Source organism: Sinohyriopsis cumingii, chromosome 18 (assembly GCF_028554795.1).
Source record: "Sinohyriopsis cumingii isolate HCF-2022 chromosome 18, ASM2855479v2, whole genome shotgun sequence".
Lineage (NCBI taxonomy): Eukaryota > Metazoa > Mollusca > Bivalvia > Unionida > Unionidae > Sinohyriopsis > Sinohyriopsis cumingii.
The window spans coordinates 103865-125340 of record NC_142978.1 but is presented as its reverse complement, the minus strand read 5'-3'; the positions used below and the strand labels follow the sequence as shown (position 1 = coordinate 125340).

Sequence of the window (21476 nt, the reverse complement as noted above, 5' to 3'; positions counted from 1 at the left end):
TGATGTCCCACCCAGTCACATTATTCTGACACCAGGCCGACCAGTCCTAACACTAACCTCTTAATGCTGAGCGCCAAGCGAGGCAGCTGTTAGTACCATTTTTGTAAGTCTTTGGTACTACTCGGCCGGGGTTCGAACCCGCGACCTCCCGCATCCAAGGCCCACGCTCTAACCACTAAGCCACCGGAGCGGTGATTAAGAATATAAGGCAAAATCTGTTTCGGTTCCGATGTACTCAGCAGTGACCTAAAACGTGAGCTAGGAGGAGAATTTATACGTATAGCTATGAAGGCAATGCGATATGTTATATCTTAACATCTGGGTAGAAATATGCTGGGTGCATTTAGAATACAAGCAGAAATACACAGTGTAGTTAAAATGCAAGCACCCATATCTATCTTTTGCATTATACAAAGGCAGATCTGGGTCTATGCAGGTTGTTAAGAATGATCAGTAGTACAAACAACACAGACTCTGATCTGGATCTACGTTGTGTATACTCGAGTCCATTGATCAGGATTTATGTTGTGTACAATATAGCGAATATGTACGGTAGATTATATTTGCAACATTAATAATGTCCTCCGATTTAAACCGAATTTCTCAACTTACTGTAATAATCGTCAACGGAAGTTTTCCAGATATACAAGAAAATATCAGTAAGGTTTTGTCTTTATTAGAAACGACGTTTTCAACGCTAAATATTGGTCACAGATAGAACAGTATCTTTTCAGAGTGCTATTATATTATCCATACGTGTGCCTATGGAATGGATTTTATCATCAGTTAAGTTCAACTCTGAAGTCGGCACATCAACATATGAAGGTTACCTCACGCCAAGGAAACTGCAGTAAAGCGCACTGTCCCGAAACACGCCACGGCTAGTCTGGGCAGAATTCGAACCCGCGCCGTTATATTTGCCACTCCGGCTCAATCAAGTCTGACGATCACAATTAACGAGATCTTCCAAGCACAATTTCCGAAAAGGATATTTTATTTTTTTAGGACCAAAGACAACCATAAGGTTGACATGTACAAGAGTTCAACTCAAACTAGACAAATAGTACCTTCGCTAAGTTTAGGCTAAACAAGGCAGTAGAGAGCGATCACGGGCCCTGTGGTAAGAAACACCCGGGCCTCTCCTAGTTTTTGTTCAACAAACAAATTCTTTTATAAAATTAAAGTGGTGTTCGGCACGGGCCCCCTTACGGGCCCGGGGCCCGGAAATATATCCCCAGTTGCCTCCCCCCTTGTCGGCCCTAGAGTTAAACTTCTCACTGCAAGCGCCTTTTTTATCTGACTGTATGTCTTACTGTTCGGGGCAAGAGTCATATACCAAGGAACTAATAATCACTATTTCCAGTGTTTCTCGAGTAGCGTGTCATCAAATCTATTACAAAATTTATAAAACCAAATCTGTTACAAACCCGTTTCCAGCTAGACGAATTGTGTTTGGAAAAATATCTCAAGGAAACAGTTGAAAGGCCGGTCAATGGTATACAAGAGAGATTTAATTGTGTTGCATCGTTATATATTTGACTGATTTAGTAAACATACCTCTGAATACGATCGGAAACTTGCCTGGTTGTTCTAATAGCCATATATGGCTTTGCCCCTGTGCAGGCCCGATCGGTTCTAAAACCCTGCCTTTATATAACAAACTATTTGAAAATCAGGCAGAATTATAGTATTTGGTTCTGAACTAGGTCTCGAATATTTATACAACTTCTTAGACAATGATTTAGGATTAACTCTATATTTTTCTGATAAAATATCCATTAATGGATAAATAATGACTGAATTAAATTTGAGCTTTGGTTACTCTACCACTCCAATAAAATATCACTTTACATGACGGATAAGTTTGCTTGGTATGATCTTTAGTTTGTTAGGAACGAGTCTGTACATGTCTTTTTGTGATAAAATATGTCCTAATGTTGCAATAATAACTACATAAAATTTCAGCTTGTGTTACTTTTTCCACTCCGATAAAAAATCATTTTGCATGACGACATTTTTTGCTTGGGTAGTTCTCAAGTTTGTTAGAATAAATTCTGATTTAGTAACTGACTTGAAACCTTTATTAATTCTTGTCCATGCCTTGAATTTATTGAATCTTTAAGATTGTAGCTGATTGCTCTAACTTTCGAGAGTAAATATCACTGAAGCTACTGATGATAAATGCATTTGTTACTTTTCTCCTAAACTTAAAAAAATACAGGACTGAAACTTTACAGTTTTGCAACGAAGGACTAATCAACACATACGGCCAAAGCCGTTTAACTTGTTTACTGCATGTATCTAACCTGTCAAGACTGAGATCCTTGCAAGATACAAAGACAGCGAATGTCCCACATTATACAGGCAACAGCTGATATTTGCACAATTAATACATGCGTGACAGTTTGCAAAGGGCTGACGTATCGGACATCTGTAATAAGAACTTCATCGGAACGTCAGGACTGACGTATCGTATATCAATAATAAGAACTTCATCGGAACGTCAGGGCTGACGTATCGTACATCAATAATAAGAACTTCATCGGAACGTCAGGACTGACGTATCGTACATCAATAATAAGAACTTCATCGGAACGTCAGGGCTGACGTATCGTACATCAATAATAAGAACTTCATCGGAACGTCAGGGCTGACGTATCGTACATCAATAATAAGAACTTCATCGGAACGTCAGGGCTCACGTATCGTACATCAATAATAAGAACTTTATCGGAACGTTAGCACTGTTTATTCAACGGGTTTAACGATTTCCTTCGGGTAAAATCTACAATTTATAGCCACTGATTTTTCTGTAACGACTTCAGTCTTTTACATTCAAAGTTAACGAATTCAAGGCCAGGTCTTCAATTCACGTATTTTGCACAAAAAGCTCGTTTTAGAAAGCTCGTTAAAGTGAACGTTCACTGAACGCTTTGTCCATTGTTAATCGCATGAAAATCTACATTTATTAAAACAAAGAATAATTATTTGATATCTGAAGAACGTGAGTTACATATATCAAGACAATTTAAAAACAAACACAATGCTTCAATTTATGACTTGGGCTCTCTTTCCACGAAAGAAATAAAAAATTATGAAACACATCTGCCATCAAAGTACAAGTCGTCGCCATTAATCAAAGTATATGCCATCAGCAGCAACATTTTCATATTACTTAAACATCAGTCTTTGCAATATCTGTATATGATTTGTAACTCAGTGCAGCGTACATGCAATTCCGTCAACTTTAAGGTCATGGGCATCACTGAGGATCTCCGAATGCAACAAAAGGTGGCCTCTGCACTTTCCAATGTGTGCAGAAATCATACCATTAAAACGTATCCGACAGCGCGTGACTTGATCCATTCCTTTCACTTGTTAAATTATCTAGAAGGACATTTTTCTAAAGCTTGTCAATGATATAAAGAAGAAAACAATAAACAAAAACACACGTTTACCTTGAAAAGGATGAAACTGTAATAAAGGAGATAAATTTTAAACAATCATCAATATTAGAAACACAGGATATGAATATTGTCTATTCACATGCTTATTTACCGGTCAGCATCCTTCTTTTAAATTCAACCATATTGTGTAAGCAGAGGAACATACCACGTACATTCTTGGTAAATAATTGTATTTCCACACACGTAACCAATGTTTGTGAAATTCGTGGATAGTACTCGTGATAAAGTTAGCAATGCAATGTGCTGACTCGAAACAATCAACCCGCGGACCCATCTTGCAATCATCAATTGTCCATGTTCATCAGGGAGCAAAAGTCCGCAGAAAAGAACTTGGAGAAAAGCTGTACAATATATCGCATATGTACAGAAGTGTATCTCATCTAAATGTCTTTCAGCACTGCACACGTCTATGACCATTTTAAATGTCCCTGCACTTAATGTCAACGTATAGAATGAAAACAGCCACTTTATGAGGAAATGTTCCAAATATCAACCATTCTCAACTTTAGTTTATATTATAAACTGTTTTCCAAAATAATAAAAAATCATCTTCTTTTTCTTTCCTCCACAGCTTTCATTAGCCAAAATCCAGTCGGCAGGTTTTGACATCCGTAATAGTTCTCTCGTAATTCATGTTCTGTAAATGGGGGAACGACATTGCATGGGGCTCCAAAAATTGTTGTCCTCACGGTGCCAGGTTCCCCTTCCTGCATGACTGGGGACGAGTTCTTGATGCTGTTAAGGCTGTTCTGCAAATAAAAAATTAGAAAACTTTTGCAGGTAACGACCGCTGTTTTCTGTGATAATATGCTGTGATTTGGTATTGTCGAAGTCTCACAAAGACATTAATGCAAATAAATGCTATCGGAATATTACATAATTCACACTACTGACAAGCAGGAAATATGACATACTACTGACAACCAAATCACTTGCCCCAACTGACCAACATATATGCGCTGCTCTTAAATGGAAGCTTTGCAAAAATTTATGTGTAAAGATTCATATAATTACCTCGTGGACTTCATTGGTACACGTCCGTTTGTGGTTTGCCTGGACCCAGTGATTGGTGTATTCGTCATCGAATGAATACTCATGATCATTGCCACTGGCAAAGACAACCACGTTCTTGTGCCGATTGGACCCTTGGAAAGCAGCGGCAATCTCTCCGGCATAGCTCTGGTCTACAATAAGTTGGACCTGACGTGCCTCACACCGTGCCAAGTCACTCTTCATTTCGTTCAGTGTATACCGCTCTGCATCATCAGCCTGGTGAATATATTACAAACAGTTGTTTAATTACACATGTAATAATCCTCCTGGTTTTTTTTTCGGAATGGATTATGAGCTCAGTGCGAAGACGTACATAAACTTCTCGTTTTATTATAAACTTCTCGTTTTATCTGCATAGGTCATGTCCTAAATCTATCGTTCCTCCTAGCTGATACTTTCTTGAGCAACAAACGGACCGCAAATCCAATTTTAATTTGCGACAGACTCAGATTCTGGCATGTTTTTAATTACACTGTAAATAGTCATTACCTAGGACACGGATGCTTGTCAGAGCCGGATGAGGAGGGGGATTTGCGGGGTTTCCGGAAACCCAACTAGGTTATATAAAAAAAGCGTACACACACACAGTCATTTTTTACTTAAAATTAGACCATCGTTTTATCCTTGCGCTCGTTAAATGGATATTATAAAAGCTTTGAATAAATAGACACTGGCTTTTGCTTTGGTACCCTTTCAATGAAAGCAGGGCCCTTCTGAAATTTTGGGGAAACAAAAACACTACAACACTTGACCTAATCCGGCACTGTTGATGTTAATCACGCCGAAGGCGTGGTATTTTCAAACCTCGGGGACATCTGACTTGCAATGGATAGAGTTTCGTGAGAAATAATACAATACGATTCATAGGTGTTGCCGGGTACTGTTATTACCAATAACAACAGGTGTAAGAGTAGAAAATATATAGGTAAACTGCTGTGATGCATGACTGTGTGCGATTAAGCATCATTTTGCCCCACGTCCCTGTCCAACTATAAATCCCACACGCCAATCACCACGACCACGCACGATTATATTTCAACAATCATCATTATCGCCAAGCCTTTTGATCAGATATTATGAAAGTCATGCACCCTGTAAAATTTCTGTATATCAAAGTTGCTGTTGTTGAGTTTAGTTATAGTGGCGTGCGCACAATTGTGCATGTGCCACTTTTTTCTGACTGCACCGCAGCCTGCTAGTTGTTCCTGGGGAAGGGGGTGGTGCCACCTCCCCCAGGCTTTTATGGATTCAAGGAACCCTGATAGTTTGGCCTCAATCTGTGGGTCCATAAAGGTCCCTACAATTGAATGGTTGGCTGTCATTAGTGGGAAGGAGAGCACGGAAACGGTCCTGCTTGCTTTACATCGCTGGTTTCTTGTTGCATTTGCCTGGTGTTTCTTGCAATTTTTTTTTTCGATTTTTTTTTTCTTTTTCAAAATGTTCTAAAAGGAGGGGGGGATGTTCTATGCTGTTTATAGAGGTTCTTAGTAGAAATCATGTATGAAGAGAGATTTTCAAGCTTATTATGGTATTTACTAGTCGATGTGTTTAGGGTGTGTTTCCTACGTTATGTTATTTATAAGTTTTTAGATATTACCTCTTTAAGTTATTTATAAATTAATGTTTTTAGAGATTGAATGTTATTTATACTTTATTTAGCAAGAGACCGGAGTCCTAGCCGATTACACGGTTCGTTAAGGACATCTAGGACCGGAATCCTAGCTGATTACTCGGTTCGTTAAGGACATCTAGGACATCCGATTTTGCGGTTTCCTTAGTTTTTTTATAGGTGCTTCGTAAGTGAATTATTTATTAATACTTTTATAAAATTGAATGATATGCTATGGGTTTTTATGTGGTGGCTTCTAAATTTATTTAGCTAGTTAATGGGTCTTTTGGTTTTGTGGGGATAGTAATTATATTTTGTTCCTAAGTCCTGCTGAGTCTATGAATTGATTTGTATTTTTATATGCTGATTGTTTCTGGGTATGTGTGTGGTGATCCAATCTCTTTTTGGTTTTTGATAAATATTTTCCCAGCGGGTTGATATTTTGGGCATATATTGAATACGTGGTGTAGATCTTCGGTGGTGTGGCAGTTAAAGCAGTTAATGGTTGCTGGTTTGGGTCCTATAAACCTTCCAAAACTGCTTGCTAGTTTAGTTTTTCCAGTTATTATCCTGTTTATGGTTTTCTGTTCTAAATAGGTACCCTTAGGTAGCTGTATGTTCCTATCTACGTTTTTTGGGGTTTCATGGTGCTTTTTACCTTTTGTAGAGGAGTTCCAAAAATCTTGCCATGTTTGGTCTATATATGTTTGTGCGAAGCTTATTGCTTCTGTAGAGCTATAGTTAAGCTTGATAGAGTTTTGATCTCCTAGTTTGGTTTTTGCAACTTTGTTTGCTGTTTCGTTGCCAGAGATTCCAATGTGCGACGGTATCCACATGAGCTCGACTAATTGATGTGCTGTGGTGATATCGTCGACTAATTGGCATGCTCTGTCGAGGAATTGTTCCCTAGAGTGTGTATTGCGATTTTGGATCGATTTGATAACGCTTAGGGAATCGCTTATAATGACTGCTTTAGGTATTTGGTTGTCTTTGATCCATTGGGTAGTTCTCCTGTTAGTGTTTGTAATTCTTCTAATGATGTTGAGGGGACTGTTCCTATGCATAATAGTAAGGCTTTTCTCTGGATAGTGTCAAGTTTTTGTAGTACGGGTTGCTTAGGTTGAATATCAAAGTGTTTTTAAATTCTGCAGATTAATAAACACCTATATATTATTAGAAATAATCATTTCTGCTTCTTTATTTTTCTTAGAAATGAACTATGATCAACAACTTAATTATTTAGGGGTGTGTGTGTGTGTGTGTGTGTGTTGGATTTTTAACGTAGCTTTAAGAATTTTTCATTTATATCACTACGATGTCTCACGAAGTCACCAGGTCGACCAGTCCTAACACTAACACTCTTAATGCTGAACGCCAAGCAGGGCAGCAGCTACTACCTTTTTTGTAAGTCTCTGGTATGACTCGGCCGGGGTTCGAACCCGCGACCTCTCGCATCAGAGGCGGACGTTCTAACCACTAGGCCATCGGAGCGGTCAAATAGGTGTAAAGACTTTAATGTTAAGTATAATCAAAATATAAACCTAAGGTTTTATTATAGTCTTCGATGAAGGCCCTAACATAAAATGAAGAATATGTCTGTTTTTCCCTGAACTTAAAAGGTATGCACACGTGTACGTTAATCACTGTTCTCTCCTGAAGCGGAAAAGGCAGCCTTATAGAGTCCGAAATTATCTGACAAGGCGTGGGTGAGGCGATACGGGCAGATCATGGCCACTGGTAGTATTTTAGAATTTTCATAGATATTATTAAGCATAAAGCAGCTTGGGCATCACATTACACTACCTCTATTATAGAACTTGGAAACGTAGCTTCCCATCAAAACATGTTATGGCCTTTTGGACAGCACTGCATTTCAATATACCGTAGATTCAGTGTTTCTAATCCAAGCCCAAGCGTTCGGCTAGTGTACGGTACTTGCTAAAGAGTCGCGTCAAACTGCAAACAGCAAAGATAATGATGTACCGTATTATAATCTGCCTGCAGGATAGGTACTAATTGTTTGTTCCAATGATTACTCATAAAAAAAACTGCACAGACCCAGAACTTCCCCTGCATAATGTGATGGCAAATCTGGGTCTGTGCAGTTGGACTCGTCTTATAAGCGAATGTATGCAGCAACTGCAGTCTAAACTTTCTATCACTCTCTGATGCACTGCCAACGAGACAAGGGAATTTCACCAGTACATAGTTGGGCTAATAGCAGGGTTTGTTTACCCGGAATGTTGCAAATTAATAATGAATTTGATATAACAGCAAGTTATTTATCAGTAGTTCTGCAAAATGATCAGGCATAATTCATCCTTTTAATTACTTTGGGGGTGGGGATATATTCAGGATATTACTGAGAAACATTATTCCAGTTATAAAGACCGAGATCCAGATCCGACTGTGACAGCTAGAAGGAAGTTGTACATGTTGCACTGAAGCTGTGTTTAGTGAAACATTTTCAGATTTAGTATATACACATGTTAAACAAGTTCAGATTTAATATATACGCATGTTAAACCAGTTCAGATTTAGTATATACGCATGTTAAACCAGTTCAGATTTAGTATATACACGTGTTAAACCAGTTCAGATTTAGTATATACGCATGTTAAACCAGTTCAGATTTAGTATATACGCATGTTAAACAAATTCAGATTTAATATATACGCATGTTAAACCAGTTCAGATTTAGTATATACGCATGTTAAACCAGTTCAGATTTAGTATATACACGTGTTAAACCAGTTCAGATTTAGTATATACACGTGTTAAACCAGTTCAGATTTAGTATATACACGTGTTAAACCAGTTCAGATTTAGTATATACGCATGTTAAACCAGTTCAGATTTAGTATATACGCATGTTAAACCAGTTCAGATTTAGTATATACGCATGTTAAACAAGTTCAGATTTAGTATATACACGTGTTAAACCAGTTCAGATTTAGTATATACGCATGTTAAACCAGTTCAGATTTAGTATATACGCATGTTAAACAAATTCAGATTTAATATATACGCATGTTAAACAAGTTCAGATTTAATATATACACGTGTTAAACCAGTTCAGATTTAATATATACGCATGATAAACAAGTTTAGATTTAATATATACGCATGGTAAACCAGTTCAGATCTAGTGTATACGCAAGTTAAACAAGTTCAGATTTAATATATACGCATGTTAAACCAGTTCAAATTTAGTAAATAGGTATGTTAAACCAGTTCAGATTTAGTATATACGCATGTTAAACCAGTTCAGATTTTTAGTATATACGCCTGTTAAATAAGTTCAGATTTAATAGATACGCATGTTAAACAAGGTCAAATTTAGTATATACGCATGTAAAACCAGTTCAGATTTAATATTTACGCATGTTAAACAAGATCAGATTTAGTATATAGGTATGTTAAACAAGTTCAGATTTAGTATATACGCATCTTAAACAAGTTCAGATTTAGTACATATGCATGTTAAACGACTTCAGATTTAGTATATACGCATGTTAAACAAGTTCAAATTTAGTATATACGCATGTTAAACGACTTCAGATATAGTATATACATGTAAAACAAGTTCAGATTTAGTATATACGCATGTTAAACAAGTTCAGATTTAGTATATACACGTGTTAAACCAGTTCAGATTTAGTATATACGCATGTTAAACCAGTTCAGATTTAGTATATACGCATATTAAACAAGTTCAGATTTAATATATACACGTGTTAAACCAGTTTAGATTTAATATATACGCATGGTAAACCAGTTCAGATTTAGTATATACGCATGTTAAACCAGTTCAGATTTAATATATACGCATGTTAAACAAGTTGAGATTTAGTATATACATGTAAAACAAGTTCAGATTTAATATATACGCATGTTAAACAAGGTAAGATTTAGTATATACAAATGTTAAACAAGTTCAAATTTAGTATATACGCATGTCAAACGACTTCAGATTTAGTATATACGCATGTTAAACAAGTTCAGATTTAGTATATACACGTGTTAAACCAGTTCAGATTTAGTATATACGCATGTTAAACCAGTTCAGATTTAGTATATACGCATATTAAACAAGTTCAGATTTAATATATACACGTGTTAAACCAGTTTAGATTTAATATATACGCATGGTAAACCAGTTCAGATTTAGTATATACGCATGTTAAACCAGTTCAGATTTAATATATACGCATGTTAAACAAGTTGAGATTTAGTATATACATGTAAAACAAGTTCAGATTTAATATATACGCATGTTAAACAAGGTAAGATTTAGTATATACAAATGTTAAACAAGTTCAAATTTAGTATATACGCATGTCAAACGACTTCAGATTTAGTATATACGCATGTTAAACAAATTCAGATTTAATATATACGCATGTCAAACGACTTCAGATTTAGTATATACGCATGTTAAACAAGGTAAGATTTAGTATATACAAATGTTAAACAAGTTCAAATTTAGTATATACGCATGTCAAACGACTTCAGATTTAGTATATAAGCATGTTAAACAACTTCAGATTTAGTATATACATGTTAAACAAGTTAAGATTTAGTATATACACATGTTAAACAAGTTAAGATTTAGTATATACACATGTTAAACAAGTGTTGATAAATCTAACATTGGTTGCCTGATCTGAAACGTGGAACTGTAGCCCCTTTCTTGAGCCATTCAGAATGTACAATGCATAGGTAATTAATCAGGTGAGAAGCTGGACATACCGATCATTGTGTCTGGCCTTTTTGACAAACAAAACAGCCAAACAAATTACAATTAGGAGCAAACATGCTGGACATGAAGTATATACAATGCGAATGAGACTGACTGGATGTGGTTTTAAGTTGCATTCGTTCCTTCGGCCATGCGCGAATTGAATAGAAAGAAAGGATAGCCCGCTTACAAGTATAACTGGAACCTTAGCCTTTAACAACCAATTAAATTTCAATAAGAAGCAACTTGTATACACGACAGCTGAATTTAGCCTCCAGGAAAAGACATCCTGGTCACTTTTATAATGGAACATCGGCCTTTGAAGACTCGATCAAAGTACAAAAAGTAGGATTAACTCAGCTGTGTTATTTTCTCCTCGTATTCAGAACAAATAAATCTATAAATATGCGCCTGGTCAATTATGTTCTTGATTCTTTTGATAGCCAGACCCGACTTCTTACCTGTATAGGTACATGCGGCCAGCTTCACAATTCTGCCTTTAAGTAGATTTCCTGAACAAAAAGAAAGTGAGCACACTGTGAACAGCACCTGTAGACACGTTTGTGGTACCTAACTGTGATGTGTGGCATATAAACATCATAGTGGAGCGGTCTGTAGAGACAACCTAAAATATCATGGAATTGAATTCACACGTCTGCAAAACGATTTCCCTCGCGTCCTAATGAAACTTCGAGTGACTGCGAGTAAAAATCAGTAATTTGTTATTACTTACAATACCATCGTTGTTGATGTCCCACAGAAGAGACGTTCCATCACTCTTGGATGGGCTGTTGAGGTAGAGCATCAGGGAATCCACACAATGACGCGAGCTACATAAGGTCTGGATGTGGTATCGCAAAGCCAGTTTGAGGGCAGCCGGTTGTACTTGATGAGGGTCTTCACCTGGAACTAAAGACAAAAAAACCGACCGCATAAAAATGGTCATTTGAAGAATATGTACAATCCATTAAAGAAAATATCAAACACGTACTGTATTGCCAAATATTAGTAACGGTAAATTGTTGTTACGTTGAACTGAAGGTGTATACACAATTGGTATACTTAAATGCTTACCAGAACGCGACGGTTTATTGAGTAAGCGAAACAATTCTAGAGACAATTCTGTCAAGTATTTAGCATTTTGGTGAAGCTCTAAATCAATTATAGTCTTAAAAACCACATACACATAAGCACTAATGAACGCAATTTCCCCGTATTTTAAACATATTTCTCCTCAAACCGAGTCTTCTCGCAACCATTTAGGTCGGGAGTATGCTTAAGAAGTTCTGAATACATACAGTTCATAACTAGGTATAGGAACACATACAGTTCATAACTAGGTATAGGAACACATACAGTTCATAACTAGGTATAGGAACACATACAGTTCATAACTAGGTATAGGAATACATACAGTTCATAACTAGGTAGAGGAAAGTACTCGTTCATCCCAACGTTTTGTAACAAGAGCAATTCGCCAAGTTCGTGAATCCAGCTGGACTTCTAGCAACTAGCTGAGCTATGGGCTCTAAGTTTGTAAATGTTTGTGGAATTGATGCAGTGTTTGATGGAATTCACTAAAGCTTCACACTTCATGTACTGTAGTACAGGCAAGGAATAATTGCACAACTTTGTAAAATTACTTAAAAACATGAAACGTAGCAGTAATTATAATCTACAAGTTGAATTCAGTCTCAGTTTCAATGATTATACTACAATACTCTCTCTCTCTCTCTCTCTCTCTCTCTCTCTGAACACCACAACTGTGCAACCTAAACCTCCGTACTCTCTCTCTCTCTCTGAACACCACAACTGTGCAACCTAAACCTCCGTACTAAAGTTTACAGGAAGTTTGCGGGGGTGGGGGTGATATGTAACGTAGGTTGAAGTGAACTAGCTTCGATACAAAACCATTAAGTAAGGCAAACGTCATTTCTGAACAACCATGTATGCAAGAACTGTACATGGACCAGGAAAGAAACACACTTCAGATGAGTATATTCTATTTTGCCAATTCATAACACGTCCATCTATTTTATTTCGAATTTTTAAATATAACCATATCAACGCTTTATTAAAATATTACATTTATGCAGTGTGTGAAAAACAAAGTGGTCAACTAGTGTTTGCATCTTTAGTAGGTTCAGATACTGGAAAACGCAAAATGGGAAATTCGGAATAAAGTAAAATTTCAGCAGGCACTGCAAAATTGTCCACGCACAAGACAGACATAAATCTTCCGGCACTTAATTCCCTGGAAAGTATATTTGATGATGGAAGTGTCAATTTATGAAATTTATTCGTCTACTGAGAAACATACTAATTTGGCTGATTAAATGTGATTTTACTTTTCAAAATGTTGATAATACAATGTATAAATTAACCTTAAGTAACAAGAAATCAGACACATCTGCAACAAGATTTTGTTTTTAACTACTAAAAAATGCTTCGCAATAAAAGAAAGTAAAAAGTATTGCTATTATTTAAATAGAACATTAAGCAGTTATTACGTTGGAAAAAAATGAATTGATACGGTATGCGATCTGGGAGGATACAAATTGGCACTGTAGACCCGTCGGGAGATGACGACTTGGCAGAGCGGACGATTTGCCAGTAGATGAACTGACACAGTAACTTAGTTGGCAACCGACGAATTGACACAAGAGATTGAACGCTTTAGGAATAGACGTTATGGGATTAATAAATAAAAAGAAATCAGACTAACTCCTACTGGTAAATCTCCATCAAGATCGCCTGCCTGACATCAGCCCAATACCCAAATGCAAAAGCGACTGGTAAAACAAATCTGGACCAGGGAGATGTTTCCTGTAAAATAAAATGTCTTCCAACGATGTTGACTGCATGCTAAGCACACACTTGTTTCAAAATGCGAGCGTTTATTTATACCTTCATCCATATGTGATGGTATTCAAGATTATTTGCCAAATCTAGAAAGTCCTCTGTGCCAGGGTGTCCTCTGTCCCAGGAGGTCAAATCAAGTAAAGCAATTTCTTCATGTAAAGTTGTTGTCTTTTTGCAGTAACAAGCACGATATCTGATATGGGGATCAATATCATTTCTATAAACGTGAGTGAACGTCAAACAAACTTAATCTCTGTTAAATCTGATCAAATTATGTTAAGTAACTCTTTGCAAAAACTTATTAAAAGTTCTTTTGCCTTTAGTAGCAGCAAACTATACGATAGCGGATGCTTTCAGTCAACTTTGGTGAAATTTTGCTGCGTGATTTTTGCGAAGTCATTGAACTATCTTAAATTTATAGTAACGGCGGTCATATAAAACAGGAAATGGGCATCATTTGTATGAACCTAAAAGCTACTTGTGCCAGAATAGATTTCATTAAACGTGAGCATGTTCTGTGCTCATTTTCTGTACAGAAGCAATTTAACGATTTTTATTTTGCAATTTTTGTAACGATAGCCTTATCTGAAGGCGGAATCGAAATAATTTGTAGAAAACTCAGCTCTGAATGAGAAAAGTTTTTTTAAGTTTTATTCACGGTGGACATATTTAGAAGCAGATCGGCATCATTTTCACAAAGTAAAACCTCAAATCCAGGTAGCTTTCCTTCAAATTAGTCGAGTTCTGTTGATTGCTTTTTATTTGCATTGTATTTATTTCTTGAAAAAGAAGAAGCAGACTTATAAAAGCTTTCTATATTTAGTATTGGTGAATTGGCCTTATTTTATAAAGTTGTAAAATGTTCATATCACGAATCTTTTCATCAAATATTTCTTTAATTTTTTAGAAATGTCTTTTTCAAAAATCTCTTAGTTTTTATATTTTTGGTAACTGCTGCTATATTTTAATTCTGATTGGCGTCATCTGAATAGATTTAATATATTTTGTGGCCCGAATGCCTTCTTTCAAGTTTGGTTAATGGTTGATTCTGCTGGGCAGTACCTGAAAAGAAATCAAAAGCTTTTCATACTTTAAGTATGGTCGACCAAATTTGATACTGGATTGGTGTCAGCTAAACAAACTTTAAAGGCTTCATGGTAAAATACGTCTTTTTTAAATTCAGTTAAGTTGAGCAGATCTTGGAAGATGATGTATCCTTTTTGTGTTTATATTTAACGGTGGATGGACATCTTTTGAAGGGCTTCATGCCAAGATTTCTTTTTCTAAATCTGCTCACATTGTGTTGCTGTTTTCGAGAAAAATTTGTTGAAATGAGTTTTTCCCTTATTTTGAAATGGTGGTCATAAGTCAGTGACAGGACATGAAGAACTACATAATCTCTTTATTCTATTAGAACTAAATCGAGTAGATTGATGCATCTAAATATCCACATTCTGAGTTGTCCATCTTCCTTTCTATTAACATTATCTGACAAGTCTTTATCATTAATTACTGACCAAACCAATTTTATTTTTTTCCTTTTACGTTGCTGTTGCACGGTGGCCGTTGGCTACAGCTGCATGACATAATGGATGTCACAACAACTACATACAATTCGATCAAAGCTTATCTGAGTGTATATATCACTGATACATAAATGTCGCAATGTATTACTTTCTTTCTTCAGTCATCAGAGCACCTAAACTTTGTCTCATCGCTGTTAACATTCTATTAATAAATCCTTTAATCTACAATAAATGGATTATGTACTGAAACTCTGTTTTTCCGTTGCGACTGTCAAGTTTATTTTTTTTAAAACACATCCGGGATAATATCCCTGAGGTTGAAAAAGTCTTTTGTCATCTTCAAAGGCCGAAACGTACAACTGGCAAACAACAAAGCAAACATCATTGCTATTTGCCCTTTGATCTGTTCTTTACTGGTTTTATTGACGAGCAATCGTGTAGTTACACTTGTTTTATACAGAACTTGATTCCTTTCATCTTCCCGACAATTATTGTTAACTGAACTCGTGCACGTGAACGGCCGACCAAATTAAATGTGTAGAGACTTTGAGGAGACCATATATGTGTTTCATAAGGAAAAATCGATCACCAGATCAATCTGAATCTCGAAGGTGTACGTATATTCCCTTCATTCAAATGCCTTTGGGCATATTCATTGATCCATTGCTAAACAAAAAAGTGATCGAAATGTACGATGCTTCCTTTGATTTCAAAATGAAAAGTCAATCAGTATAAAAGCTACTGACCCTATAGATTGTTTACCATGAGATTACATCATTAATCTTTAGCCCTGTCGCTTTTGATTCGTATGTCATTTGACATTACTGGATCGACCTTCCGTTGCGTGCTACTTTAATCTCGCCATAACTGGGTGATAATTTCAGAAAAATAAAATGTCATTCGTAACCTCTCTAATAATTTGGCAACTAGAGGACCGACAGTTTTGTTCATCTTGGAGATGCGGGTGCGTTTTCGGAGGGGGGGGGGAGGCTGGGAGAGAAACATTTGAGCCCTGCCTCGCTGGAAGGCAACATAATTTGGATCCGCTTTGCTCACCCCGTCTGTTTTTTGTCCAAATCTGTCAGGTCAGAAAGAAATTTTCACGTACCGCAATAAAGAATAGATATAATATTCGGATCCAGCAGAAAACACAACTCGCTAATTATTATACTATAAATAAAACTATTAATGTTTAAACCTTACTAAATAATGCTCACTGTGTAATAAAAGCCTTTCTCGCCTATTTTCACTAAAATAAATTTTTATCTTATTATGAATTCATACTCCACAGTAAAAATGGGTTCATCGCGTATATTTGAAAGGTAACATTTTGATCAGTTTGTGTGCGACTACGCGCAAACATTCACTTATCTCTTCAGTCTCTGACTTTTACAAAACTTTTAAGAATAGCTGAGGGTTTATCGTGTTCTTTCTAAGTTTCAGATCGACATGCATTTCTGATATATATTTCAGACATGTGGAATCATTCCATTTTCTCTTACCTTATCCTCATTTCTAATCAACTCTCAATCATTTGAACAACACAGCTCATAAACAATTGTGCTTGGTTGTTAAGGGTTTCTAACGCCATGAATAGGCTATATATGGTTGCTAGTATATTCGGTGGAGGAAGAATTCGAGAAAATCATGAGAGAAACCAACGATGACAAAGAGCTCAATCAAAAGAAAAATGGTTGATATTGCCAGAAATATTTATCGTCGAACCTGTTGGAAATATAGGGATAGCAAACAACTAAATCATCTGTTTGTGTGAATAATTATGAAAGTTTGATCAATGGAAGTTCGTGGATGTCGAAGATGCCCGCTGCTCCCTCCTGCATTTTATAAACGGCAACCAACTGTGACAGGAGACACGGTGGCTCACTGGTTAGCGAGCCGAAGTAGCGACCGAATGTCTGCGGATTCAAATCCAATTATAAGATTAGCGCATGTTGACTACCATTATGGGCCCGAGGAAAAGGCACTTTACCTCAGTTGCATCGCAACTAAATACACTAATTTCCTTTCCCTGCCACCAAACACTAACCATCAAACACATCTTTAGCCCTGATTTTACTGGATACCTTATACTAGTGGTGGCACAAGAAGGATGGGGAAAATTCCCCAGGGCGACATTGGAAACTCTTTTCATGGTATTTCACTTTAGTGTATCACTTAATTCTTTGCAAAACCTGGATTTAGAAAAGAGGGAATGAGAAAAGGGAAACTGAAAGCTGATATACAACAGTTTTCTGTAGCAAAGTAGTGGCCCCAATATAGAACAGTTCCTCCTGGTACTTCAGTACGAACACCACTAAAGAACGTTGCTTCCGGGCGCTTCAAATCCTTGAGCTGCCACTGGCATGTGCACGTAGATGGTGCGCTACAGAAAACCCATTTTCTAGATTAAATTCTTTTCATGCTTGACAGTAGGTTACATTAACAAAGACAAGTCTAATATTGCATATTCATGGTCGGTCATTTCCAGATTTCCTCTATTAAAGAAAAGCCTCTGTTTTTTTTGTCCAGAGTGGCTTGACAGCAGCTTACAATAAAGTTTTATAAGATGGACATGTTTAATGCTCCAGCTTGAGTTGCGGATCAATTATCTCCACCCCTTTCAACGTGGATGCTGTTTTTTTTTATTTTTAAAAAGCATCTGCATAATCAAATGTGCAGCGCATGGAGTGAATTTAATATGAATGACAGCGTGGTCATGGGAGACCGAGTGATCTACAGATTTCGCCTTTATTAATCACTGCCATGTCACCTCTGTCCGCGTGGGTTCGAGTCTCGGGCTCGGCCAATTTGGATATGTTCTTACCGAGCATTTATCCAGGTCCTTCCTTAGCCAGTTATACTGGCTGCAATATATAGCCTATCTTGCGCTGACAAATTGTGTTAAACCCAACAAAAACAGAACAGCAAGTGCTTAATCAGCTTCTGAACCAGTCTGAACTTCTAGTCTAGCTGAAAACATCAAACTCCGTCAACTTAATAATAACTGAATATTTTAATTAAGAAAACCTTTAATAACATTCAGAAGATTATATTGATTTTAATCAATCTTGTTTCATATTGTCCATTTATATGTTCCGCTGCAGTAAATACGGTGGACAAAAGACACTTCGCCCGTTTTGCAAGCGAGTCTTCTATTTTTAACAGATATCTTACACTGTACTAAAAGCGCATTTTTACGGGAAGTCACTAATTAGGATATGTCAATTGTGGCATCAATTGGGAAAATATTTTTTTAAACTAAGTGGGTCATGGCCCTGATATCGCTCATCTGGCAAACATTATTTTAAGAGGCAACTATATGGTTTGTAAGAAACTAAGTTGTAGAGTTTCCAATAAAAATAGCATCTGAAGCTTATCCACCTGGTTACTGTGGAAACCACACCAGTGATAGGGGGCCACCTTGTCACATCTTTAATTGGTTGTGTTCTAATAAACATTCATGTTACGTTTGACTACACTGGCTAGGCAGTTCTAAAGTAATTGCAGATGTGGTTTTCGCAAGCTTTCTATGGAATACAAACCATTGCCAATAACGTCCCCCAGACAACACTTTTACAGAACATATACTCAGAAAGAGTCATACGTGTCTGATCAATTTTAAAAGAATGGCTTCAAGCTGGATGATCTGAAGGTCAAGCCGTTGATTGGGGGAAGGGCTGCAATTGAAAGAATGTGATCGCGCATTGCTAGGGGAGCCCTTCCGAGACTAAAGTTGGTCAGAGGATATGGTAAGAAACACTCATAATTCTGAGCAAAAATGACACCTTTCTGCAGTTGAGGTCGAAAACAGGTATTTTTCCATTTTGGTTGCTATGGAAGCCACTTCGTTATCAGTGAGAACACCAAGAATATAATTTTGGAAGAGAATGTCCTGAGGATCAAGTTTGATCCCAGTTCACCGAGTGGGTTTTGCAAAGCGTAAAACAGAAAACAATACCGTCATCATTTAAGATACAGCGCCATACAATAAGCTACTTGATTATTCGGAAAGATGATCTAAAAGTGACCCTAAACTGCCACTGCCCCAAATAATATTTACACGATCGGACGTGTCTGGTATGTTTGACGTACGCGTCTTGTGACGACCAAGTTATACGTAACGTCGAGGCTCAACTGCGCTCAAACATCGGTATTCCTCAGCATTCAAACATCGGAAATTCACATGTTTTAGTCAAAGTACAGATACTTTCTCGTGCTGTTCAAACGTTTTGAAAACCTATCTCAGGTAACAGTTCTAATCCATCAGACCCACACTCCCCCATCCCCACCCCACCCGCTGGGGTTCCGGCATTGGGTTGCATACAGGAATGACTGTACAATTCCTAAATCTGATATATGCGTCCCGGATCCCTTTCATCGTTCGCTGTGAATCGCGAGCGGCGCCGATTTCCAACAACAGAATCTTGATGGAATGCACTTGGTCTGATAGCTGTAGCAGGTTAAGTCGATTTAAATGAAATAAATTTCACTTACCTAGATCACAGCCCTTGTATTTATAAACAAAGTGCAAGTATACATTATGTTGGTACATATCTGAGAAATGAGGCTTTAATTTGCAAATTTAAAGGAATTGGCTACTTTCGTGCCTTTTTATCATAAAGTAGTACATTAGAGAAAGCAATTTTTGTATTAGGAACGTATTACTTGGGGCTTAACAAAGCGAACATTGATGTTGATTGTATCAAAATCACGCAAATACGTTTTAACCTATTGGTCTCATAGGATTGCAGAACGTTCCTTATATATGTCTTTGTACTTCAGGAAAGATATGCAGAAAAGCTACAGTTGGTTACTCCGTTTATAAGTACTATATATATACTATATATATATATATATATATATATATATATATATATATATATATATATATATAATCACGTACTACAAGATCTGGCAGAATTCGTGTGCTTCATGTCATAGGAGTTTTATTTTACCTGAAAATAAGTTTAAAATACGCATTGCATCAGCAGTTCACATCGAAAAACACCGAAATAGTAGCCCCGAATAGTCTGGCCGAATATGAAGGTGAATGAAAACAATACGCTGTCACTGAAATTTTAAAATAATTATTTAAAAAAATTTAAAAAGCCAGGCTGAATTTTAAAATTCTAAATATCATTAAATCACTACATCAATACGACACTACCCATATTTATTAAAACTACAAGTGAAATTATACATTTCTAGTTACCTTTTACACCACTCACGCCATTTGCGAAGAATATTTTTATATTTTTCCTCTTGAATCCATTTTTTCTCAATGTCCAATAAAACAATTCAACATTTCTTAAATGACGGACACCTGTGGTCTGCCTATTCCAACCTCCGGATAAAATCACAGCCTGGTCACATACTTCAAATATCCGGCATGAAGTATGCACCGTCTCGTGAGTTGTAGAGCACCTCTGAGTGTTATCTCTGATCGGGTTGCAAATAAGTTCCGCCGTCTCATTAACTGTTCTTAATTCAGGGCAGCTGGCAAAACCAGGAATATCTGAAATACACTGTAATTGGTTTTCACGCCTTACCATATACATCTCATCTCTCATATCTTTGTCAAAATGCACCACAGGAAGAAAGTTAATTTCGCACCTTCTCGCAAAATTCCGTCTGCGTGACCTCCTCTCTAATGCATTTTTACATCGACGCCGCAAGGCTAGTGTCATACATTCGTTGGACCCTGCAAAAGGCAAACACGAGAATGCTAATACTTCCTGTAGTACAGAAACATATCTACGGATGTTTGCATTCCGACAGACGGACGTGTTCGGTTGTTTACACATACACACACAAACACACATACACACACGCACACAAAACTAGTGATCGATATGAACATTTTCTAATTACGTCACATACACCCGCTATGTTGTTTACGAATCTTGCTAATCTACTGTGTGAAGCTGATCATAACAAGTTTGTTCGATATTTCAGATGCTGTAGTCGACTTGTTTCATTACAAAAGATCTTGAAACTGCTAAAAATAAAATACTCCTGGTTTCAAATTAGTTTTAAAAATATGAAAAAGTTACAGTTAAACAAATGATGAAATAGAATACGGTAAAGATCTTAATCTATCTGAAATAGGTTTGTAACCCATTAGGCATTACAAGTAAACACCCGCACACCCCCCACCCACACACATGTACACGCTTGTTTTAAACATTTCGTTAGTTCATATAATACGTCAGCTGACC

At 36.8% G+C, this 21476-nt stretch overlaps 1 protein-coding gene across 2 annotated transcripts in view; it reads right to left on the bottom strand.

Moving 5' to 3' along the window:
• Positions 1-3453: 3453 nt before the first annotated feature.
• Positions 3454-21476, bottom strand: part of LOC149775940 (uncharacterized) — a 32595-nt gene continuing 14572 nt past the window's right edge. For both annotated transcript variants that reach the window (XM_089941041.1, XM_089941040.1), the window contains exons 2-5: positions 20471-20959; positions 11604-11779; positions 4482-4736; positions 3454-4216 (exon numbers count right to left, since the gene is read on the bottom strand). In XM_089941041.1, coding sequence (XP_089797167.1) covers positions 4013-4216; positions 4482-4736; positions 11604-11779; positions 20471-20959 — 1124 coding nt within the window. In that variant the 3' untranslated portion in view covers positions 3454-4012. The remainder of the gene's footprint in view (positions 4217-4481; positions 4737-11603; positions 11780-20470; positions 20960-21476) is intronic.